The 26,246-nt window shown below is 41.5% G+C and overlaps 2 protein-coding genes across 3 annotated transcripts in view; one reads left to right on the top strand and one right to left on the bottom strand.

Moving 5' to 3' along the window:
- enox1 (ecto-NOX disulfide-thiol exchanger 1) overlaps positions 1-26,246 on the bottom strand; it is a 156,273-nt gene that overhangs the window by 20,895 nt on the left and 109,132 nt on the right. For both annotated transcript variants that reach the window (XM_085384869.1, XM_085384868.1), the window contains exons 5-11: positions 24,523-24,690; positions 23,340-23,546; positions 22,388-22,621; positions 13,943-14,155; positions 9,573-9,679; positions 6,267-6,384; positions 5,313-5,518 (exon numbers count right to left, since the gene is read on the bottom strand). In XM_085384869.1, coding sequence (XP_085240995.1) covers positions 5,313-5,518; positions 6,267-6,384; positions 9,573-9,679; positions 13,943-14,155; positions 22,388-22,621; positions 23,340-23,546; positions 24,523-24,690 — 1,253 coding nt within the window. The remainder of the gene's footprint in view (positions 1-5,312; positions 5,519-6,266; positions 6,385-9,572; positions 9,680-13,942; positions 14,156-22,387; positions 22,622-23,339; positions 23,547-24,522; positions 24,691-26,246) is intronic.
- Positions 2,495-3,720, top strand: LOC146650641 (general transcription factor II-I repeat domain-containing protein 2A-like). Its single transcript, XM_085383587.1, has one exon. The coding sequence runs from the start codon at positions 2,545-2,547 to the stop codon at positions 3,718-3,720; it is 1,176 nt and encodes a 391-aa protein (XP_085239713.1). The 5' UTR covers positions 2,495-2,544.

Raw genomic sequence — 26,246 nt, 5'->3', positions numbered from 1 at the left:
TTTGGTTGTTGGTTTTTCTGTGTTTGCTTGTGTATGCTACGCTTCCTGCTCTTTTCTGATCAAAAAAAAAAAAAATGCTTTCTTGCAAACACTAAAAAGACTTGAGCTCATGGGTTTCATTATTCAAGTCATTTTTAAAGACACATTCCTCAGATTTTACAAAAGTAGCTGGTCTGTATCAGCAGAATTCTGAGAAAAAAAAAGGTCAGAATTCTGACTTTTTCCCCTCAGAATTCTGGAGAAGAAGAAAAAAAAAAAGACATGCCCACTTTTTTCTCCCAGTGGCCCTAATCCTCTTCTGTAGCTGCTCCTTTAAAGGTCACAACAGTGGTTGATCTGCATCCATCTCACCCTATCCTGAGCATCCTCCTTTGTCACCCTCCACCAGCTCCATCTTCAGCATCCTTTGGCCAGAATATCTAGCACCCCTCCTCTGCACATATCCAAACCATCTCAGCCTTGAGTCCCTGACTTTGTTTCCATACTTAAGCTGTCCTTCTGATGTACTCACTTCTAATCCTGTCCCACAATGAAAATCTTAACATTTTTAGTTCTGCGACCTACATTTTTTAGTCAGTGCCATCATCTCCAGAGCATACAGTGTATGCCATACATCATAACAGATCTAACTACCATCTGCTAAACCAGGGGTGTTGAACTCCAGGCCTCGAAAGCCGGTATCCTGCAGGTTTTAGATATCACCCGGGGTCAACACACCTGAATCACATGATTAGCTCATTACCAGGCCTCTGGAGAACTTCAAGACATGTTGAGAAGGTAATCTGACATTTAAATCAGCTGTGATGGATCACAGCTTGGAGTTCGACACCTTCGTCCAGCCTCTCTTGTTCTCTCCTGTTGTCCGATGCTTTGGATGGTTGGTCAAGCTTCACTACCATCTAGTCCTGGCACTGTTATACCTATCTGTGTTAAGATTCCTCTGAAATCTTAACCAACCCCCCCCCCCCAAAAAACCCCAAAACAAAACAAATTCCTATACCCGTTTATTGAATCAATCATTCTTTTAGCAAAACCTTTCATGATTTATTTACTGTTTTTATAAAACACTAAACATGTTTTCAATGTTGATGCTTAACAGTAATCACAGTTGGCAGAAGTTAAACATGGTTAGAGAGCAGATGTAACTCATAATTGTTTGCACTTGTTGGATAATGATGTGATTGTATGCTGGTTCAGAGTGTACAGCCAGGAAGGGCTGATGTGGATGGAAACAATGTGAGAGGCAGAGGAGGACGACTGCACATAAAAGGTGTTGGAAGAGAAGGCAAAGGAGGAGGTGGAAGGGGACGAGCAGGAGCAAACATTTCAGATGAAATTTGAGGAACTGAATCAAGGATTTTTTTTTAACTACTTGCAATTTCTTTGGAATTTGAAAGCAATCACACGAGGGAGGTTAGTGAGTTAAATTTCAACACTGTTTTTAAACTATTTTGATGGAGAAGTTAACAAATGTTAAGTAGTTTTATGAGCTGTAAAGGCTGCTCGTGCAATCTGAACACAGTTTGGTTGCGAACACAGAAAAAGCTTTGATGTGCATATTTGCAGCATTTTGGGATTATAGCTTGAAAACTGGGCTTCGAGAAACATGTGGAAAGTTTTCAGCAAATGTGTCGTAGCAATGATGAAAAACTGTGAGAGAGCCCTAGAGCAGGCATGGGCGAACTACGGCCCGGGGGCCACGTGCGGCCCGTTAAACGTTTTGATCCGGCCCGCCAAACTTGAAAAAAATTTAATAAATTAACCTTGTTAATGTTTTATTTCCCCTGCAATTCTGATGTTTCCTCACTAGATGGCGCACTCTAGATATATTGGCTTTGTTGAGGTGAAGCGGCGTAGGCCTATTACTCCACGTTTGCACTTTACCCTGTGACCTACCGCCCCTCTATGAAGATGAGCGGTCCCAAGAAAAGGAAAGTGGACAGAGAATGTCGAGTGTTCAAAAAGGAGTGGACAACTAAATATTTTTTCACTGAACACCGATCATCTGCTGTTTGCCTGATATGCCAAGAAACTGTGGCGGTTTTTAAAGAGTATAATATTAGCCGTCACTTTGCCACAAAGCACGCAAATTATGCTAGCAAGCTCTCAACAAAAGAACGGGAATCTGCTGCTGAGAAGTTGGCAGCTAATTTGAAGGCTCAGCAAAGTTTTTTTCACCGTCAAACTGCCATTCAAGAGTCAAGTACCAAGGCCAGTTTTATGCTTTCATTCAAAATAGCAAAGGCCAGCAAACCACTGTCAGAGGGCGAGTTTTTAAAAGAATGTATGGTAGAGACAGCAGGTATTTTGTGCCCGGAGACCAAAGACAAATTTGAGAAAATCAGTTTATCACGGCGGACAGTGACTCGCCGTGTAGAACTAATAGATGAAGATATCACCAGCATATTAAACAAAAAGGCGAAGTCATTCACTTTTTATTCTTTAGCACTGGATGAAAGCAACGATGTCAAAGACACTGCTCAGCTCCTCATTTTTATCCGAGGAATCAACGAAACCTTTGAAATAACGGAGGAGTTTTTGACAATGGAGTCTCTGAAAGGACAAACACGGGGAGAGGACTTGTTTGAACGAGTGTCTGCTGCCATCGAAAACATGAAGCTTCCCTGGAGTAAGCTTGTTAACGTCACCACAGATGGATCTCCAAATTTAACGGGAAAAAACGTTGGCCTGCTGAGGAGAATCCAGAATAAAGTGAAAGATGAAAACTCTGACCAGGATGTGATTTTCCTCCACTGCATCATCCACCAGGAATCTCTATGTAAATCGGTGTTACAGCTGAATCATGTTGTGAATCCTGTGGTGAAACTTGTCAACTTCATACGCGCACGGGGACTTCAGCACCGTCAGTTCATTGCGTTCCTGGAGGAAACTGATGCGGATCACCAGGACCTGCTTTATCACTCCCGTGTCCGCTGGTTGAGTTTGGGCAAAGTGTTTCAACGAGTGTGGGAGCTCAAAGAGGAGATTGGTGTGTTTTTGGAGCGGCAGGGGAAGACTGATGAATTTCCTGAGCTGAGCAACAAGAGCTGGATGTGTGACTTCGCGTTTGCTACGGACGTATTTTCACACTTGAATGAGCTCAATGTGAAACTGCAGGGGAAGGAGCAGTTTGTGCATGACATGCACACAAACGTGAAAGCCTTCAAATCCAAGCTGGCTTTATTCTCCAGGCAGATTTTGAACAAGTCATTCACTCATTTTCCTACACTAGCCACGCTGAAAGAGGCCGGAGCAAAAGTAAAGAAATACAGTGAGTCACTGGATGCACTGCACGGAGAATTCTGCCGTCGGTTTTTGGATTTCGATAAAATTGACAAGTCACTTCAATTGGTGGCCTTTCCTCTGTCACAAGACCCCGAAACAGCTCCAGAGGAGCTTCAGCTCGAACTCATCGACCTTCAGTCTGACCCTGCCTTAAAAGAGAAGTTCAGCTCTCTGAAACTAAATGACTTCTATGCTTCACTCAATGATGCCGCGTTTCCAAATCTAAGGCGAAGAGCGCAGATGATGTTGGCTTTGTTCGGCTCTACCTTCGTGTGTGAACAGACATTCAGCGTCATGAACATCAACAAAGCCAGCCACAGATCCAAGTTAACAGACCTACACCTCAGATCAATCCTGAGAATCGCCACAACAAAACTAACTCCAGACTTTGATGCGCTGGCTAAAAAAGGAGACCAACAACACTGCTCCCATTAAAATGTGTGTCTCTCCGTGATACGCACGTTGTTAAAATGAACAGTGCGCGCAGATCAACTATAACGCTTCACAGACTGACTTGCTGCAACTGTTTCGTCCTTGCACTGGTCGTTGTTGACTTTTGGCACCGGGGAAACAAATTGAATAAAAGGAACAGGACAAGTACATCTGCATCTCCTACCGTTTTTGGAAAAAAAAAAAAGAGTTAGGAGGAGAGTGATGTGATATCCTGAAGGATAACAGAACTTTCAGTGCTTTAAAATAAAATATTCATTTATTTGATTTTCAGTGTTTAAAGGCTCATTTCGAAGTCAGAGATTTTATTGTAATGCTTTTCTTCATTTTCATTGGAAATTAAAGCACATGTTTTCTCCATATCCCAAGATGTGTATTTTTCCCCCAATGAGGTGATGTTTTCAAAGCATGCCATCTATCTACTCCTGTTCCGGCCCCTTTGTCAAATGTTAGAACTCAATGTGGCCCACGAATCAAAAAGTTTGCCCACCCCTGCCCTAGAGAGACTATTAAATATCCTAAATAGCTTAATAAGACGCTAAAAAATTAGATAGAAAGTTAGCCGCAATCATTCACTTTATCTTAAAGGAAAGATTTTAGGGGCTATCCCAGCTGTCATACGCTGTCTTTGGACTCTGGGAGAAAGCCAGAGTACCTGGACAAAACCCAGACAGGCACGGGAAGAGCAGACTCAAACCCGGGACCGCCGCACTACTGTGGTTTCTCCCAAAAGCAGAATTCAAGTAAAATATCATCTAAAATCTGTATTTGCCGATTATCAAGAGGATCTGTAACCTGTAACTGCTCAAATTAAGAAAAGCAGTTTTTGTTAGTAAGAAAATAAATTGTTTACCTGCCTAACGAATAGTTTCCTTCTTTTTTCTTAAAAAATACAAATAAAGAGCATCTGCCCCGGAGGCCTGACTTAGATGGTTGCCGTGGAACATTTAATGAAGAATCTGCAGAAGCAGCAGCGAGAGTAACACAAACTGTTGTCTTCAGTTCTGCTGCATCAAAATTCATTGTAGAGAAATGTTTAGAACACGTTCAGCAGCACCAGTGTTCATTTCTTCATTATTATAGGCCATTATTCATTCACTAATTTACAGTATTGATTAAGCAGAAGTGAAATTGGGAATCACGCTGACCTGGTGACGGTAACAAGAAATCTTACTGTAATATATTCTTCCGACTGATATTGAACCATTATGGCCAACACTGTTTACTTTGTCCTCGTGGTTGTGGAGGTCTTAATGATTGAACACGGGGATGCTCCTCTGTTTGTTTTTATAAACAGCCTAGGGTTTAAGCAGCAAATACATTTTAATGTTTTCAATTTAGAGCAAACGTCTTCCAATAGAAGGCATAAAAAAGATATTTAAAAGCAAAGCTGAACAGCCATAAATGGCAGATTACATATTATTGCAATAATTTTCATGAAAGGTGTGACTCAAAGTTATGTAAAGTTTGACTATCAGCAGAGATCAGAGGGATTTCCTAAGCTAAAAGTACGATTAAAAGGATTATAGTCACTTCTGAGAACCATGAAAATGTGATGTGCAGGCAGACAAACAAACCTGCTGCATGCTGTGCATGCTCTGCTGCAGCAGCTGGATCTGAGCCTCTGGGCTGTGAGGGTGTGTGTGCGAGTGATCGTCTTCTGGGCGGCTGGCTCTGCTCTGCTCCTTCCTCAGGAGCTCCACCTCGTTCCTGTAGGCGTCCAGCTGCCAGCGCAGGGAGTCGTTCTCCTCCTTCAGAGAGGCCTGAGTCTGATCACACACTCCTGCGGGAGGAGAGAGGGAAGAAAGGCGGGATCCGGAAAGGTGAGGGAGGAAAGGGAGGAGATGAGAGTAGGAAAATAAGAAACAAGTGGATGAGAAAGACAAAAAGGAGAGAGAAAGAAACAATGGAAAGGCCTTGTGTTGTTAAAAAAAAGAAGAAATGAACATGAGCATCTCATTCAGGGTCCACATCAGTGATGTCCCCACAACTTCATCCTGCTTTGGTTTGTTTTTATAATTGAAGGGTTATATGAACAGCAGATTTAATGCTGCACAGGCTGCAAAGTCTCTTGTCTGAAATTTCTTTTTAAAGGCTGGTTTTAATTAAAATCTGCCTTTACATGTGTTCGAGTAAACCCAGCTTGAGCTATTCTGTTTGCTGCACAAGAGTTTGTGACTTTTTATTGGTTAAAGTGCCACACAAATAAACCAGCTTGTCTAAATCACATAAACTCAAAGATCCTGAGGAGCTCTTGCGAGCAGAGCACCAAATCGGGGGACCAGTGAAAAAAAAGGTGTTTCTAGAATCTGGACGTCTCAAAGACAGAATTAATCTCAGAAAAAAACAATTTTACTTTCAGTGTTCACACTTTTGCGTGTGGCTGAGACAAAGCAAAGCACAAACAGGAGTGACAGAGAATCAGGGGAAAAAATTGGCACGTTTTCATCATCCATCATCATCTCTAGCCGGAGGCCTCAAATTCACACCTTTAGTCATTTAATGTGTGATTTGAAAGGTGATATTATTACCATTTTCCTCAGTGCGCATCTTCTTGCAAGGACTTTCATCCGACTCGTCATCCGACATCTCCATCTCCTCTTCCCGTCTGATGCCCATGATCTCTTCGCTGTGGGCGTTCCTCAGCTCCTAAAACATTACAGCCAGCAGAGACACAGAGCAACAGCGGTCCTCAGCTCACTCGTGAAGAAATGGGATGTCCTGTTAGCAATTACATCACACGCATGCCGTTACAAGTGTCGTATTTGTAACAAGTTGGGGCAGAAAGGTTGTGTTTGCGGTCTAAAAGGTTTCCAAACATTCTTAGAAGTTATCTGTGTCAACTCAATGCATTCTTCTCTGTTCCATGGTTACAGTTCTATGCATCTGCCTTTCAGCCACAGATGTACAAACAGATTGCTTTGATGCTAAAGAAAACTTTAAAACAAACTCGCAGCCACCTCTGAAGTTATAAGAAGCTTCTTTTATGCACTGAAACACTTCCAAACTTTGAGCTGGTGTAGTTTGATGCACTTCCTTTGTGCTTTAAATTCACAATAAAACCAGGATAAAAAAACAAACCACCCAATAAAGACATACTCTAATAAATAAGAGTGTGTGTGCTTTTCCTATTTTAAGTGTGAGGCTATGTCTAGCATTCTCGATGTGTAGCTCACTCAGTCACTCATGTATCCTGTTGTTTTATTGGTTCTCTGAGTTTAACATGCTTTTTACAGCACAGAACAGCCAGTGTCAATTATACCACTTTGTTTTATATTATTTTATACTTTAATTATTACAACAGTATGTTGTTGTTAACTGGCAATAATACAAATGAATGTCATTCAATAACAACTGTGGGTGAATTTAATCTGTGGCTCTCTTCCCCAGCATGTCTTTGTCCTGTCCTCCTCCCCTCACCCCCAACCAGGCAGATGGTTGCCCCTCCCCCTCTAGCAGATCCAGGGTCTACTGGAGGGGGAGGGGAGGCCATCTATCCTGTTTCCTCCTTAAAAGGGAGTTTCTCCTTCCCACTGTTGCCAAAACGCTTGCTCAAAAGGGGTCATATGGTTGTTGGGGTTTCCTTCTCTGTATTATTGTAGGGTCTTTACTATATTAAGTGCCTTGAATTGATTTGAATTGAAGTGAACTGAATTTTTTACCACAAAGCGTCCATTCAGATATCGGAAAGGGTTAAAATTGGATTTTGGCTGCACTGATGCGTGGCACCGTGGTGGCTACATCCAGTTTATGGTGGCAACTCAGCCGTCACATTGTTGCAATAAAAACATTTTGCGGCCTACCTCCCAGCTCCATTGTCATCATTCCCATTGCTTTCATGAACTAATCATTCATCAAGCGAAGCACATACGCACGAGATGTAATAGACTGAGAGCCTTTTGCCTGCGTGTCGTATTATCTTTCACTTCTGCAGAAGTTGCCTGTGAATCAGATCTCTGCCATTTTCGCCCATATTCATTAGCTTTTCATTTGTGGGCTGTGATTTCACAGACCATTTCCTAACAGAATAATATCCATCTTCACTGAGGAAAAATGTGCAGCCTGCTTCCGAACAGTTAGCAGAGACACTCCTGTTGTTGTAGAAATATGGATTCATATAGACTTACCATGAACGGTAGCCATTAAAGGAAGATCTCACAAGGGGACTGAATCTTACTATAGATGAATGAGAGCCTGTGGAATTCAATACCTCTTACCCAGAATATTAACTGTGGTGACACCAATGCCTCAGTCAAGACCCTTGTGTGTCATACAGTTTTCGCTTTGGCTACCCAAAATATAAAATGCCAAAATAAAGACAAATGAAAGAATACAAACATGCTAAGAGGATGCCTTTCATTATTCGCTTTTCAACCTGGACCAAATCACAGCATCCATCCATGCATCCATCTGCCTATCCAGCCATCCATCCGCCTATTCATCCATCCATCCATGTATCCATCCGTACATCCATCCATCCGCCTATTCATCCATCCATCTTCCGTTTACCAAGTTCAGGGTAGCGGGGGACTGGAGCCTAACCTAGCTCTCACAGGGTGAGACTGGTTCAATTAGTGTTGGTTAATAAAGACAAGATGATGTAAATAAAATATCTCTAGTTCACGCTCAAATGAAAAGACAAAACAAACAAACAAAAAAGTATAATAGAAGTTTTTTTTTTTTCTGCTTTATGTATCAATGCCAGCAAAGTTTCCATATGACTGCACAAGGATCTGAAGTGTTCATCAAACCAGTGGAGTGAAAGCTTCCGACAGTGAAGTGCTTTTTATCCTTTAGGTCATTTATTGGACTTTGCTTTGTTTTCAGCTCCTTTTGGTGTTAGTCTTAGGTTTTATTTTAGGTCTCAAAAATAAAATATTGGCAAAGGCACTGGCACTTACATGGCACCTGTCTATTCAATTTAAGTACTACAATTCACCCACTCACACACATTCATACAGTGCTTTTATCTCTATCTAAGCACATGTGCATAATATTCACACGTGCTCACTTGCCGATGGATGCATCAGGGGAAACTCAGGGTTCAATATCTTGCACAGGGATACTTTGACAGATGGACAAGAGGAGCCAGGGATCCACCCACCAACCTTCTGATAGGTAGACGACCCACTCTAACACCTGAATGTGCAATCTCAAAGCTTGGAAATGCTTAGAAATCATCATTTGAAATTGTGTGCTGGAGCCAAAACACAAAAACTAACAAAAAACACGTACTCCCTTTGACCCTTTGTGATTTGAAATAAAATACACAAATTCAAGTACGTTTCACTTTTATCCTTCCTTCGATCACTTTCCATTTCTGCATTCTAAGTTTGTGTATTCAACCCCCTCACCCCCACAGAACAACAAACCCACAACCTCCACGTGCGCCAACAGGCTGCTCCACGTCTGAATCCTCTGTGGTGCTGCCGTGTGAACGGGTCTTCCCTCTTTCGCGTGCAGCATTCTCGTCTTCGTATTTGTTTTCTAGATTTGACTTGGGATAAATAATTGATTTGAGACTTAACCCTGGAAAGCAGTGTTGCCATAGCAGCGTCTCACACTTTCGAGGAGGCATCAGATCTTTGCTTTACATTGGGGCTGCAGGGATAAAGGGAGGCCCGGGCGATCAGAGGCTGCTGTCTGCCCGTCTGTCTGTCTGTGAGGGCGAAGCATCCAGCAAAACAACAACCCAGACACTGAATACAACAAATCCTACGGGACTGTGTGTCAATCAGCCAGTTCTCTCCTGGGGACTCAAAAATGACAGCAGAGAAGAAAGCAGTGAGCCAGGGTGGGAGGAGAAAACAGAAAAAAACAAACAAAGGTATACCAACCTCACACTGCTTGCGCCAAATGTCTATGTTCTTGCGCTGTGCTTTTGAGAAATGGTCCCATGCCTTTTGCCGGGTGGCAGCGGTGAAAACGGCGGTGATCTGCTCGACTTTGGGGTGAACGGGGAGGAGGAAGAGGAAGAGGAGGGAGGGTCAAGACAAAACAAGCCGTTTATGTAGCGTTGTAGCACTGACTGAGGCTCGTACAGCAGACAGAGGAGAGACCGTGGACATGCACCGACCACAAGCGGCAGGCCACGAAGGTCTTTCGTGTTAAAGGAACAGTTTACTCCAAAACTGAAGTCTGTGACATCATTTGCTCAAGTCAACCTCCAGGAAGGTTTACGCTCTATTTGTCTTTATCAAATGATTTTTTTTTTGCCTCTTGGTTCTTTCATATCAGTCCAAACAGCTTCCATAGATGTTCCTCACTGCTATCAAGGGCTCAGATGAAATGCTACCATATTTCAGAAAGCAATAAGAAAAACTAATCAAAATCAGCCACAATTGCCTTCATGCAAAATCTCAAATATTACTTTACTGGATTCCAATTTATACTTTTGAACTCCTGACTCAGTGAGCAGATGATGACAGGACGACTGTACTTGGAGTAAAGTGCTCCTTTAAAGAAAGACTTTTATCTGAAGAATAAATAGGAATAAATTTCAAAATAAATAAAAAAAACCATTCAAGTCTTATTATTACATGACTTTGGAGTAAATTAACAGGGAGTTATGCTTAAAGATGAAGACTGAATAAAAATCTTCTTTGCCATGAGAAAGATGAAAAACAAAATGCTCTAAATGCACTGAATTTTTATCCTCCACCTTCATGTAAGAGATTGTTGGAAACAAGAACTCGGGCATGCTAATTAAACTAAAGTGAATAACACTGATTATTTCAGTACAGTGTTCTGCTGTTACCTTGAAACATAACGTCTGCTATTGTTGCGGACCGACCAGTCCAACCACAGCAATTGCCCTCCCAAATGTCAGCTGCCTTTCCCGGCAGGACAATGTGCCAAGGAAGGAATACTTTGAGATTTTCACAACCTGGATTGGGACCTTGAGAGAAATTGCTCCAGATTCACTGGAGCTAGCCTGCTTCATGGAGGTCCTTCTCTAAAACAAGCAGAACACAAAGGTTCAGCTGCTGTAATCCTGTGCGAGCCACAGCGGGATCCCCCTGAGGTTCTGTATCACAGCCCTGATGAGTCTGAGCTGTTTTGGTGATGTGATGGGGACCTACGTAGTGTTAGGCAGGTGGCTTTAATCTTCTATCCAAGCAGCATGAGTCTTGTACAGCTTTCCAAATAAACCTCTTTTTTTTAAAAAAGGAAAAAAAAAGGAAAAATCTGGAGTGCAGTTGAGCTTTATGAAAAAGTGTTTTTTTTTTTAAAGATTCTACTCAGTGAACAACAGCGCTCAGTATAAAGACTGCAAACCACACGAACAATCCAAGGCACTCTGAGGCTTGCGATATAATGGTTAAATATTAACCCTCTCAAGGCAGGCGTTGCAGATTTGCAACAGTTAAAACCTGATTAACCCACATACATATTTTATGAGTTTTTTTTACTCAGAAGTACCACTGCAGGACTTTGAGCCTGAGAGGGTTAAACGGTTCTCATCATCATACCTCAAGTCTCAGAGTGCCTTTGCTTTTTTTACCTATTGTTTGCAAACATGTTTTTACATGAGTGATTTCAAAAGCTTGTCTTAGTCTGACGGAACAGCCTGGAATGGCTGTTAAGGGTGACCACATAGAGATCTAAATCCAAGGCAACTGGCTGGATGCAAAACACAAGACCAGATGGAAAATGCATGTGTCTGCTAAAAGGCGTGATCCCTTGCAGCGCCTATCAACACTGGCGTCCTGCAGACTTTGTTTCACTTTCAGCTGAAGAAAAGTGTCTGACATGTGGATGCTTTCCACATGATATAAAAAAGCTACCATGCATGTGTCCCACTGGCAACAAACACCGGCTCCTGGCCACATTCCTGGAGCCACTATGGGCCGAAATTACTGTCATGGCTGAGAGAACAAGTTACGATTGTGTTGGATAATTAACCCCAGTTGATGTCTCCGAATCATGCTTCAGTCAACTTGCAGAGCAATTAGCCACAACTGGAGTCTTTGTCATCCAGCTGTAGTGCTGGTCAATAAACATCAAGCAGTGTTTATCTTCTCTGTGCCATTTGATTCATGGGAAGCTATCCATATCTTCACACACGTGCACAAGCTAATATGCAATTTTCAGGGCTGTCTGTAAAGCTGCGGGAGACTCTTAGACTGGCAGCTGGAGAATGTTTTGCATGAGTCCTTGTTTCCTTGAATCTCGGAGGTGGTGAGGAAATATGTATTAGCACAGCCTTTACAGACAAATGCATGTCAAATAGGAAAAGCTAAACCAGAACCATCCTCTAAAAGTTTAAAAGAATTCATCTAAAATGTGTGTCATGTGATGAGCAGGTCTCTCTCCTGGCCAGTGCTCTGTACTTACATCTCATCACCTGCAGCTTCACTTCCCACTGGACTGACAAAGGCAACATTTATCCAGAATGGACTGTGAATTTTAGACTCCATCAGAAATGTAGACATGTCACATGGGATATTACATGTTTAATGTTAAGGAGAAGCTATAATGGGATCAATCTGTGTGCAAGAAATTACTGGATGATTGGGGAGGATTGTCTATAACTTTGTAACATCCAATCAGAAGAGACACACTTCCATTCTGCATGAATATGCTGCCTTGCATTTTTTCTGTTGCTCTGACATTTGATTTGTGGCCAAACACTTCCAGTAACGACATAACTTTACTTTGCCAAACCTGAATGAACCTATACCAATGTCAGATTTAGCCTTTTCACATATCACAGAAGAACTACTGGCAAAAAGACAAAAACAGTAAAACTGTCCATTTTCTCACTCACCTTATTTACAAATGAACACGAACCGTGAAACGACGCCAAATATGCCTTTTTCTGAACGTAACATCGGATTAAATGTGCATTAAGTGATATTTTTGACCCTTTCAGCTCCTAGTTTTGGTTCTGTGCATACTTCTTGCTGCTCATGTGAAATATATTACCTTTGCACACTTTATTTCACATACTTCTCTCATTGGCGATGTTTAGATCGTATCTGAGTGTCAGAAATCTTAAAAGCATTACATATTAGCAGATGATCAGCCTTAGCTATTATTAAAATAGGTTTCAATTAACATACAAGTTCACTTGGTTAACTGTTGCAGGTTAACTCCTTCTAGGAGATAGGATTCTAGGAATTAGAAGGTAAAGTTACTGTTATGTATGTTACCTGGTAACAGTGGAGGAGTTAAGGGTTGTGTTATACACATACTTTCCTTGGGAGGTGGTGAAGACCAAAACTGAGATAAAACTAGAGCAAATGTACGACATCAGGTGGACATGGATTCCTTTCCATTTCAGTGGTTGTGTCTGTTGCTGCTGGACACAACAAGTGATTATCGTGTTTTTGTAAATACACTGCCTTCTAGTGGTCAAAATTCACCTAATGCAGCTTTAATTGCAGACTTAGCTAAGTGTCAGTGAATGGGTGCTATTTAACCAGTGCTGTTTCAGAGTAGCATTAGCATGCAGTAACAGAGCAGCTGTGGTTATCACTCAGTGTGTGTGTTGGCATTTTTTGAAGGCAGCCTGTGAAAAGGTCAGGGCGCACTCATGCTACTGACTCTGAAACCTCTGTGCGACTGACCTAATCACCACTGCACAGCGCGCCGAAGATAATGGAGCTGATGGTGAGAGAGATCGGGGAGTGTTGTCATGGAGACTGGGCCGAGATGCTCACAGAGTAAATGACTTGCATCAAGACGGGCTTTGAAATGGATGTGGTGAAAATGGCTTCATGGTCTGCACCACCGTAATCTGCCACTGCACCACACCCTGCAGCAGTGTGAGAGACTGCAATCAGGAGTAAGCTCACACTGACGGCACACGTGGTGGCACGAGGTCAAAAGTGGATATCTATTAACTGGTTTTCACCTAAAAAAGTAGTACTGTTCAGTCTCAGGTGCTTAATATACAGCACTTTAGCCAAAGTCTTATGTGTTTAAACATCCTACATGAATCGATTGACTTAACTGATTAAACTGAAGGTGCAGTTGATTGATGGCTGTTATCCAATCATATGATTGTCTCTAGTTCATGGTTCTCTTAAAACTGGTGAAACAGAATGAAACTTGCTACCTGCAGTGTGAAGAGAAAACCACTGGTTGAACTTACCTGTACAGCTTACACTTACAACGGCAAAAACTTCTCACGTGAGACGTCCTTTGTCTGGAAGTTTTTTCAGTACGTCTTTAAGTGTGTAAAATATGAAAGCGTCCTTACACTGATTTAATATAGCCAGCAGGGCATTCTTGAAGGCCTCTTTGGCACGCTCCAACTCCTCTTCATGCTGAGCTTTCTCACTCATCAGTCGTCTAACGTGGCTGTTGGCCGACTGGATCATAGAGTAGAAGTGATTGGCGGTGCGGCGGTTGACTTCGCCTCTGTCGATCCAGGTGAACAGAATGGCTATGGCCTCACTGAACTTATGATCATCTGTGGAAACAAGTTGAAAAAGGTAAGAAAGAGAGGTATGGCAGTTCTTTTTTTTCAATACCAACACCAGTGATACTTTTAAAAATGAACTGGACTGTGCTTATAAAGTGCATTTCAAACCGTACTGATTCAAAATGACTATAAGTCACATTTAAACATCAAGTATATTCATACAGTGCTATATTTTATACACTCTACCTCACATGCTTGGACAATTTGGAATAACAACTTAACCTAACAAGCATTTCTTTGGACTCGGGGAAGAAGCTGAAGTGCCCAAACCAAGGGAAGAACATGGAAACTTCACACAGGACGCCTCCCTCTAACCAGGAGATTCAAATCTTTGCTTGTGAGGCAACTGTGCTCACCAGTGCACCACAAGTGCAGCTTTCACATGATGACAAAATGTTTGTAAGTAAGTAAAAGTAAGTAAAATTTTATTTATATAGCACCTTTCAAGATAAAAACCACAGAGTGCTTCACAGAAGCTAAAACCTAAAAATAAAAATTCAACCAAAAGCAAGTTTAAAAAGATGAGTTTTTAGCTGTTTTTTAAAAGCAACCACGGAGTCCACAGATCTCAGGCTCAAAGGGAGAGAGTTCCACAATCTGGGGGCCACAGTTACAAATGCTTTGTCGCCTTTTGTTTTCAGCCTCGTGTGTTGGACAGCAAGCAAGCCCTGGTCACATGACCTCAGGCACCTGCTGGGAATGTATGGATGTAAAAGTTCACTTATATATATTGGTGCTTGTCCATGCAGAGCCCTGAAAGTCAAGGTCAAAACCTTAAAGTGGATTCTGAATTTAACAGGGAGCCAGTGCAGCTGAATCAGCAGGGGTGTGACATGGGAAAACTTGGAGGACTTGGTCAGAAGCTTTGCAGCAGCGTTCTGAACAACTTGCAGATGCTCCAAAGAGGCTTTACATAAACAAGTAAACAAAGAATTACAATAATCCAGACGAGATGAAACAAATGCATGAATGACAATTTCTAATTCGGAGCGCGATACAATGGGACTCAGCTTAGCAATGTTTCTCAAGTGATAAAAACAGGAGCGAACCAAAGATTTTATATGAGCATCCAAAGTCAGATCTGAGTCAATAGTAACACCAAGGCTCCTGATAGACGGTTTGGCAAATGTAGCAAGTGGACCCAAGTTTTTCATAACACTAGGTACAAAATTTTTAGGAGCACAAAGACTTCAGTCTTCTCCTCATTTAGTTGAAGAAAGTTTCCAGCCATCCAACCTCTAATGGAGTCTATGCACTTATGCAAAATCTGTAGCTTGGAAACATCATGGGGCTTAAAGGAGATATATAACTGAATATCATCTGCATAGCAGTGATACGAAATGTCCTTAAAAGTGCTCAATAAGTGTTGAAGAGGAAGTAAATACAGCAAGAACAATAAAGGCCCCAAAACTGAACCTTGTGGCACACCATAGGCAAGAAAAGTAGAAGAGGAACTAGAGGTAGCCACAGAAAAGGATCGTTCATGCAAATAGGATTCAAACCAGTCCAAAGCAGCCCCTGATATACCCACCCAGTGTCTCAGCCTATGTAGCAGAATATGATGGTCCACAGTATCAAAGGCGGAGGTCTGTATCTGTATCTTACTGATAACTACTGTTTGTCTTATCTTCTTTAATCAGCTGTTATATGCAAGAAATTGATCTAAATCCCAACTATGACCTCAACGGCAGGGGTCCTTCAAGGTGAATAAAGCTGTGTTGTGTAAGTACATTTCTCATTCATTTCCCCCATACATATTCAGTGTAGAGTGGAGTTGTAGCCCTGCACTTCAGATGGACATGCAAGTGTCCTGGAAGAATGAATGGTACAGAACTAAGGTATACTATTTCTTTCCATTGCTTTCAGCATCTTTCACGGTTCCCTGATAATTGCCTTGTTTTTAGATAGCTTGACCTCTGACCTTGAGGGTGAGGTCACAGAGATTTGAACTTGTATGAGATTTTTAGTAGATGCTCCTATGGTATCAATTTGAAACTCCTGCGCCAGTTCATTCTCGAGTTACTGCACTCACAAACTTGGGTGTTCACGTCGCCAGCCTGCCTGCCTGCCTACATAATGGGATGCTTCTGTAGTAGATATGTGGGGTAGTCGTGAGGTGCCACTCCTGAAACAAGAGCTGTGTCAAGACTCAGGCTCAACACTTTATCAGTCTCAACACAGACGCTCCAAGCACTTGCCTGTCCTCAATAGTCATATCCAAACTGCTTTTAATTCCTTGATGGCAAAGCCCAACTTGACAGCTCTAGGTGACGGCTGAGGGATATTCTCCTGAAGTCGAGAACTCCCGACCAAAGTCACTTTTGATAGACAGATGTTTTTTTACATTTTAATTTGAGAGAAAAAGCATTACAGCTGCTTTAAAATTTATACATTCACAATACTAAAATCTCTTTGGACTCCAAGTCTCTCCCCCAGCACGCCGTGTCTTGGTACATCACACCAAATGGTGACTGAAGAGTATGATGTGAAAGCCGTTTCATGGGACCTTTAACATTCACTCAGCCTAAATAAACAATGGAGCAGTTACTGGGGACTAAATTCCTCCTCTGGAGGCCTTCACCGTTCACGGGTCTGTGAGCCACGTCACAGCCGCTGAACACAAAATGCATTTTTGATTTTCAACTTTTTCAAGCACAACCTTAAGCAGCGCTCGGTCTCAGTCACAAAAACTGCGGCGTCTCGGCATTCGCTTCCATTTGAATAATAATTGAATGGTGCCACGGAGCCGCGGACGACGGCAGAAGAGAGTGAATTAGAGAGCATTTAATGAGCTCAATACCCAGTGCAACACAACCTGTAAGAAGACACTTTCCCCCACTCTGATAAAGCCCCATTCATACACAGCAGCAGATTACAGTCACATTACAGCGAGCACAATGAAGCGCTGCTGAACAGGGACGAGCGGGGGAATAATGGAAATGTATTTCCCCTGCTGTTTGAGGTGAAGAATGAATTGAAAAGGGTTATTCAGAGAGAAAACATGCTTGTTTATGTTAGGTATTAGAGGTTGGATGGGAACACTACACTGAGGCTGAGGTTTGGGTTTTGTAGATAAACTGGAGATTCTGGAGCAAACAGAAGCAACATGCTGCTGGTTTTCCAGAGAGATAGAACAGAGCCACAGATAAACACAGAAAATGGCAGACATAGAAAAGGCAGAAAGGAATCCTGTTTAAAAAGTGCTATTATTTATTCTTAATATAATAAATCCCTGATCACTGTAAAGCTGATTTTGGAAGACAGAGTTTTGATGCTTCATTTGATAACAATGCACTTGCGACTGGACTGCTGCTATGTGTCTTCATATACCAAGTTTGCTTGAAAGGAACTAAATGTGAAAGCTTGTGATTCTTTTTCTTATGGGATTGCTGTTGTCACGCCTTAGTGATTAAAAGCTGGAGGAGGTGGCTGGGAAGCAGAGATAATCTGCTGGCATTTGATGATTTCATGTCTCAGAGACCATCCTTGTCATGTCACAACACTTACATATGACTTCAACAGATTAACTGATAGGATCGTGTTTGTTTGTGATTTACTAAAAGTTTCTAAAAGATCTGATTATTTTCTGTATAATGCTCTATATTTAAATCATTTCTGTTCCATATTTCAGCACCAACTCTAACCTATAAACATCATAAAAAACACAAAAGGCAGTTTGCACAGAGCTCTATCTGGAACTTCTCTCATTCGCTTTGCAAATATACAATGAAAACGTGGATGGATGAACAGATGGATGCAGTGTTAGATGTAAAAAAAAAAAAAAACACCTTGATGGTACAGTCTTTTTTTTTTACTTTTTATAATGTGTTAGTCCCCGCAGGGAAATTACTCCCCTGCATTTAACCCATTCACCCAGTGAAGCAGTGGGCAGCCACCAATGCAGCGCCCGGGGAGCAGCGTGTAGAGACGGTACCTTGCTCAGGGGTACCTCAGGGTAGCTGTTCAGTGGAGTCGAACCCCCAACCTTCCGATCACGGGGCAACCACTCTACCTACTGAGCTATCCCTGTCCCATAAAAGTAAAAAAAAAAAAAGTAAAAAAAAGTGTTAGATGTAAAAAACAAACAAACACCTTGATGGTACAGTCTGTTCTGTGAAGAAGAAAACTTCAATGACAGGTCTGACATTGAGACTTACCTTTAATGACTATCTGAGATAGATGTAAAAATGGGTTCAGAACAGCAACTCAAACTTGGATCAATAAAGCAGATTTAGAAAGAACAGATATGTCTGTCTGTACCTTATAACACCGACTATGTGCATCAGTTTGAGTAATTCAAATCATCTGGATCTATTGTTGCACGAAGCAAGGACCATGAGGGTTTTTACCAGTTCCCATGGAAATAAGATATATCGGATTCCCACTGATGGTGGTAATGTGTTTCTCAGCAACACTTTATTGGCACAAAGGTCACAGTACGACATGAGGTGATGTTATTATTTCTTTTTGTGTGGGTGTGGGAGTTATTACAGTCAAGATTTTGACTTTCTTCTCTTTCATGCTTTATTTAAATGATGCCTGCAGTGGATCTGACCGCACATTAAAGATGGGTTTAGGTCGAAACACAGAAAATATAACAATAACACTAGATGCTAATGTTTAGTTTGCCTGCTCAATCTGAGACAACATGAAGGTCATCGCAATGCATGAAGGCAATAACAGTAATAAGCAGTGCGCTGGATCTGAATGTGATTAAATTGCACTAAATTGCAAGTGATTCCAGCGCCGCTGTTTTTATAAACAGAGAACATTTACAGCCTTTTACTGTAAATATGCAACACTTTCAATCACTGGAGACAAGAATTAGCCACAGCAGAGTGGAGGCAACACGGAGGAGGTGGAAGAGGACGAGGAGGAGGAGGAGAGTGACCTTCACAGCAAACACCCCTCATTGCTCACTTCTCACTTATCAAAACCACTGCCAACTCAGCCCCACACTTCATCCTCTCCCATCAATTCTCCTCACGTGCAGAAGGAGCAGGTGGGTGCAGGTTTGCAACAGTACAGAAAGAAAGGGAGTGGTCCGTGGTATTAATCCCATTACACAGTAGATAAATGGGGGCTTGAAAAACGTAACTCCTGTAGTAAAACTGGGCTGATTTTAAAAGGGAAGCATAACGAGGACTTTACCTTTCTTTCAAATGTCACCTGAATTATTCATTGTCACGATTCGTTCTTTTATGGAGCACATTTCTACTCAGGTTTAAAACAGCTTGGAAAAAATACTTGGTGTCAAGCATGGGAAACATCTGAGATCAAACCAAGGATTGCTAAATTTTACTCAAACACAACATCTGAACTGCATTCTCACCACATTTTCTGTTAATATAACAATAAATATTATATATACGGATTGGTGCTGCAGCTGCAATGATGCAGACGCTATTCGGTACATTGTGGTGAAGAGAGAGCTGAGTCTGAAAGCGAAGCTCTCAATTTAGTGGTTGATCTACGTCCCTACCCTCACCTATGGCCAAGAGCTGTGGGTAATGACCGGGAGGAGCCCCCGGAGCAGACCCAGGACACGCTGGAGAGATTATCTCTCGGCTGGCCTGGGAATGTCTTGGTGTAGCCCGGAAAAGCTGTAGGAGGTGGCTGGGAAGAGGGGCATCTGGGCTTCTCTGCTTAGGTTGCTGCCCCTGTGACCCGGCCCTGGATAAGCGTGATAAGACGGATGGATGGATGGAAGGATATTATATATATATGGTCAGAAACCCTTCTCATTACATTGTACCACACTGGGTATGCACTCAGTGTGATTCTTCAACACGCAGGGTTTGCCAGTTGAGGAAAGATAACAGAGGAAACTTCAGCATGTGTCAAAGGTTTTTGGATTGTTGCTTTGGTTATTTCTTGTTTTATATAGTAATCTATCTTTCTGTTTGTTGCTGCTAGCTTTACTTCATCTTACCCACAATTTACCTACAGTCACACATTTTTATACTTGCATTTTACCTTTGTTCTTTGGTGTCACTTTCCCCCCCAATGACTTAGAAAAAAAAAAATCAAATTTTGGATGAAAATGGACCTTTTCTCAACATTAGCCACATGCTACAAGTGAAATGTCCACCAACTTCCTGTGAGAGTGGTAAGACCAGGAAAGCACATTTGCATTCATTGTAACCAGGTGTTGTGTACTGTATGTTCAAGCTAGTCCAGTTTTTTTTTATCAAGTAATGCTAACAGCATGGCTCAATCCAAGTATCTTTATGTCTGTGATAAATTTGGTGATCATCTGACTTCTACTCCAGTCACCAGCGCACACATAGACACACACACTTCATCTATGACAGCTGGGAGGATCCTGCGACTTTGAAATGGTCGGCAAAATGAACTGATGGATATCTTATTATACAACTTGGAAAAAAAGACAAATACTGCAGCATCACAGGTACTTTAGATCAGCGGTCCCCAACCCCCGGGCCTCGGACCGGTACCGGGCCGTGAGAGTTGAGGCTCAGGTGTGAAATGTATGGTTTTCAGGGTTTTTATCGGTTTTCAGCGTTATTTTGTTATCGTTTTTATCGTTAACTCGGTTTTCCTGGGTCTTTTCACGTGTGTTATGAATAAACCTTCTTTTTTTGGTACCGGTACTAGTTTTATTTTGTTGTATTTATCCGCGACACCTTAAAGGCCGTCCGTGAAAATAATGTCGGGCATAAATCGGTCCGTGGCGCAAAAAAGGTTGGGGACCGCTGCTTTAGATAATGTTAGCATCCAAAGTATGTTTGTTAAACATCAACATCAGTATTTAGCTCCAAGCTTCATATTGTGTTGCTGCTGCCATAAAAAAACAGCTTAGAGTCTGACAATTATAAGAGGTTGTGTTTTTTGCTGTACAAGAAGTCAGAGAAGTCATCTTCTTTCTTCCTTTCCAGAGGAAACACAGGGCCTAAAACGATGTATTTATGACTCGATTAAATCTGTAAACGAATTCCAGAATCCTACAATGGCTTACTTAATAATGCATATCTTACTGGATTATAGCTGCTAGAAGCATGAAAAGAAGAAATAAGCAGGAAGCCACTGAAGTTAATGAGAAAGGTAAAGACATAAAAAAAGCGCAACTGTTTTGTTTTATTTTGCACTGTTGAGAACTCTGGTAAGGCTTTTATTTAGCAGTTCTTGCTCCATCTCAATCGTGTTTGTCTCCTTTATTGTTCACAGTGTTTGTACTGATGACTGAATGCGGAGAGCTCACAGTCTGTGCAGACATCTTTGATAAACACTTGAAAATCTAATAACTAAAATCCCACTTCTCCAGTTGCTTTTATTTCTCTCCCTTTAAAAAAATATCTGATACTCTGTTGTCACAAAACCTATTTCTTATGTCACTCCAGAGCTCTCTGAGAACTGCTGAGTAATAACTGCAGTTTTTACAACAACACACAAAACACTGCTGTAAAACAAGAAATCCCTATACAGGCTGATGCAAACATGGCTTCTTGGACAGTCTTTGAGTGTTTCCCCTGTGTTTGCGCACTGTTTGCCTGCATTATACTGTTGCCATCAAACACAGTTGTTTATCAGTGGCTACAAACGGGGGGATGAAGAATATCAATAATTGTGCAGCTTCCTGGACAATTAATTCATGCATGTTATTGGGTATCACAGCAAGTGACCTAAGCAGGAGATTATACACACACGCACACACACAGCAACAGATGTGTTGCCAATCAAATTAAAAGCGTTGTTATCTGTGACCTACAAATCCGCTTTGAAAAGTCATACATGGCTTTGGACTAATATATTTACTACAAGGGATTTTATTTACTCTCTGTATCCATGACAACAGCTGCAGATTTTGTTCGTGCTTCTGAAACACATCAGAGACCACCTGACCCAAACCACAAAAACCTTGAACAGATTCAGTCCAACCCTGTCACATTAGTGATCAAGCTCATGGTTGTGCTGGCCTCTGCAGTCTTTGGGTTCCTGCCCTTGCCAGCACACCAAAATTAATTTGGATACAGCCTTTAAAGGAGGAGCAGGGGTTGTTTTTCTGTGTGCATGTGTGTGAGATTTGCCCTTTAGAAGCATCAAGGGTATCAGCTGACTCATCACCTGATATGAGTTAGCAATGAGATCAGTTGATCTGCTAAGTTTGTGGCACAGTAAACTTGTCGTATAGTGATGGAAATTACTTTCTCAATGCAAAGCTAATGACACTTTCTCTGCAAACTCGTTGCCAGTGCTCACCTTTTAGTCTGTCTGCTAACAGTGCTACCTCGTGTTCAGAGTAGTGCACAATCGGAGGGGGAGATGGTGGCCGCAGTCTGTCTTCGTGGATCTTGCGGCGGTGTCTTTCCTCTCTGGCCAGTAAGCGCTGTTTACACTCCCACTCATAAAGGTCATCTCTGGCCTGGGCAAAGTCTACATGGATCTTCCCAGAGTCCTTTTTATCAGTGCTGGATCCGATACGCATCCGATACCCTGAAGAGGAGAAGGTAACACCATTATATTTAGGCATTTTCTACAACAGGTAGAGGCATGTCATTAGATTTGATCTGCCAGGCAGAAAATCATTAGGGTGAAACATGAAGATGATGAAGAATTATGAAAAATACAGTTCCTTAAATATCCACCTTAGACTGGGCCTAAAAATAAGCTCTTCTCACCCTCTCTTATAATATCTAGTTTAACAGTAGAAGTAGAAACAATCCACAAAATCAATTGTGGTGTCTATACTACTTTTCTTCTTTATGACAACTACCTGAAGGTGAATTTTATATAACTAAGCAATGAAAAATGATAATAAAGCTGAAAGTTATGCATAACAAGAGAGCGGTCAACTTAATAGATAATGATAGCTAGGTGCTACATCATCTTGTTTAGCATGCAGCTGTACTAAAACACACACTAGCAGATCTTCTGTTATTCTGAGTACATTTTATTAAAAACACAATTGTTTTTAGCTAGCATTTCATTAGCCTTTCACTCCAAACTATGGATACACCAAGCAAACCAAGCTACTCAGCCAAAGCTAGCATTAACAGATAACTAGCCAACTACCTTTTTATCCCAATATGGCCCGCTTTGTAAAAATCAAAACAACAACAACAACAACAAAAAAACAAACCAAGACAAACAAATGAAAACAATATCCGAACTGCAAACTTGAGGCATTGTATTTCCCAAGAAAAGTGCTCACCTGACAGGTAAATAGCCTTGTCTACCATGAACTCCTCACTGAAGCGGATGTGGCAGAAGTTCTTCTTGCTCTTTCGGATGGCGGTGATCTCCCCACATTGGTCAAACACTTCCCTGATGATTTCCTCTGTGGCGTTCTCTGGCAAACCCCCCACAAATACTGTCTTACAGCCGGGAGGGCGCTCCCGTGTCGAGGGAGGAGGAAGGTCTGAGGCACAATAAAAGGACCGGTTACATGATTATATGGCCATATCATCCACAGCTCTCCTGCTACACTGCAGTTTAAAGAGGAAAAGTATTGACTTTTATGTCAAGTTTGAGCAATTAAAAAGAAAAAAAAAACAACAACATTTAAATAATAACATCTAATATTAAAATAGATTCCATCTCACATTTATGCTAATTACCTAAGTTACAGCCTGTAAAGTCTCACCACTAGATATGAGCAGACTGCAGTCAACTGAATTCAGTTTTTTAACCACTTCAAATTCTGCTACATAATTCTAACTATGTTGGCTGCTGTAGGACAAACAACTCTTGTTGCCTTTCATCTGTTGTTTAGTGTACGCTCTCAGCCTGCTGTTTACCTCAGCTGTCAATACGTGTCAATGCATATTTTTCTGGATACAGTGATACTGAGGTGAGTTGTTGAGGATATCCGAAACTTTTCTGTTGGTAAGCTCTGCTGTTTTTGACAGTGTTAACTGCTGTCAGTCGGCATTAGTGAAACTTTCTTTGAAGTCGAGCTAACGTTATTGGACTTGGACATGTAGCGAATAAACTCTCATATGGTCTGAGAATGTAATCAAACTGTTTATGAGAGGAAAGCGTCATTTCTTTGGACACTCGAGTGTAACATTAGCTGGCAAAGTGTTATAAACAGCTGTTGTTGTTTAGCCAGCTCATTATTATCATTATATAAAAGATGGAGCTTGAGATGAGGAGGAAGAGAATTCAAAAATGCTTGTTGCATTGCCTCTTTCACATTTTTGCTTCTTTGTTGAAGGAGACAACTTCTGGACTTTTTTCTATTAAATAAGTATATAAACATTACTGACTGTACCTTTGAGCTAATCAGTTTACTTTTACTAGCCTGATTTTGCTGTCTACCTTTACTGCAAAAGTCACACCCCTAAAAGTTTTCAAGTAAAGTTTATCGGTTCTACATTAAAGTACAGTCTTACTAGGGTTCTGAGGGAAGAGAGTGCAGCTCTTGCAGTGGATGATCTCCTTGATGACGGGCATGTCGGGGGGAACGGGTGGAGGGGGGACCAGGCTGATTCCTGCTATCATGGGGTTTATGGGTGCAATGAGTCCCAGCCCAGGGTCGAATCTCTGGATACACAGAGAATCTGCATGACAGAATAACAACAGATTACACAACAAAAACCATAATTTTTCATACTTTCTTTTCCAGTACGTAAAGAATGATATAGTCTGATTTCAGTCATGCTAGCGCCATGTCTCTAGGGATGGTGTGTGTGCTGGTTGGTGAGAGATATAACATCTATCCAATGAATGGAATGATGTAATGTTTTGTAAAGACATTCACGGTGAGCAGAGGTTAAATTCAGTGACTTGTTCTAGCATCATCACAACGTTTACATTTGTGGCTGTGAAAGACACATTTCAGCAACTTTTTGTTAGCAATCCTCCCCAGAGGAAATTCTCTGTCACTGTAATTGACAGTGACACTGTAATTTAGACCATCCAAGGTCTAAATAGGAAAATATTGAAAAGTCTAAATGTGTGAAGAAGACACATTTGACTTCATATTGTTGTGCTTTATTTTTAAATATCACTGTTATTATTATGAATATATGGGTATTGTGATGCCGCTGTTGTACATTTGCAATGCTTCACTTACACCTCAGTGATTGCCTCACAAGTTGGTCCTGAACTGGAGTTTCCACATGAATAAATTCCCTTTTCAAACGCTCATAGTTACCATCATTGGCACCGCCAAACTATTCAGGGGAATGGTTTATTCAGTACCAAGAGTTGGTATATTTAAGGGCCGTTATTAAACCAGTGGATGGTTTATTTATAGAGAAACAGGGCATATTTATAGAGGAAAGTGAGCTAAATCGGACAATAACCCATTTTTGTGAGAGGAGAAAACAAAAGCATTATTGGGTTATAATTGCACTTTAACATTTTTAAATCCTGTTGAAGAACCAATAAAACTGTTATTGTTGAGGTTTCTGTGTAGGTTCTTAGTTATCCAGGTCATGTGTGACTGTCGCTTTCTTTCCAAGCTCCTTTGACTATTGTTGAATTCATTAGGACTCTGGGACTTAGATGGCTGGAAGGTTGTTACCGTTAAAACCCGATTAGTGGTCATAACAAGAGCTCGTATATACAACATCAACCGCATATGCAGAAGAGAAAAGGAAATTAGTTAAAAAAGAAAAAGGAAGTATAAACCATCACTCCCTAGATAAGAGATAAAAGAAAAACTGGGGACTGGATCCTTGGAAAAGGACAAGAAAATATCATCTCGAGTGTACTAATGGGAAAAGCGCAAGGGAGGAGAGGAGAGAGAGAGGGAAGAAGAAAATCTCTGTTCTCTAGGACAAAGAGAAAGTGAGGAAGAAGGGGGAAGATAAACAGTGAGAGGACAGAGGCGACAGGAGCAATGCTTCAGCTGTCTGGGTGAAAATAGAACAGGCAGGTTGGAGGAGGGCGGAGCAGCATTGCATGTTCCTATCTTCAACACTGCAATAACAAGGGAGCGGGAGGAACAAACCGTCAGCAGAAAATCACCCCCACCACCCCACCGCTGCCCACACAGCCACAACACCACAGAAAATAAAGTGATTCAGATTACAGGCGAGGGAAGCTGTCACACTCGGAAAGGACAAACGTCCCTTACAGAAATTCAATAAAAAATAAACGTTTCTTTTTT

This window comes from Rhamphochromis longiceps, linkage group LG16 (assembly GCF_057381845.1).
Source record: "Rhamphochromis longiceps isolate RC_006_pf linkage group LG16, R_longiceps_female_GT1.1, whole genome shotgun sequence".
NCBI classification, from domain to species: Eukaryota; Metazoa; Chordata; class Actinopteri; order Cichliformes; family Cichlidae; genus Rhamphochromis; species Rhamphochromis longiceps.
This window is presented reverse-complemented; position numbering and strand designations above follow the sequence as displayed.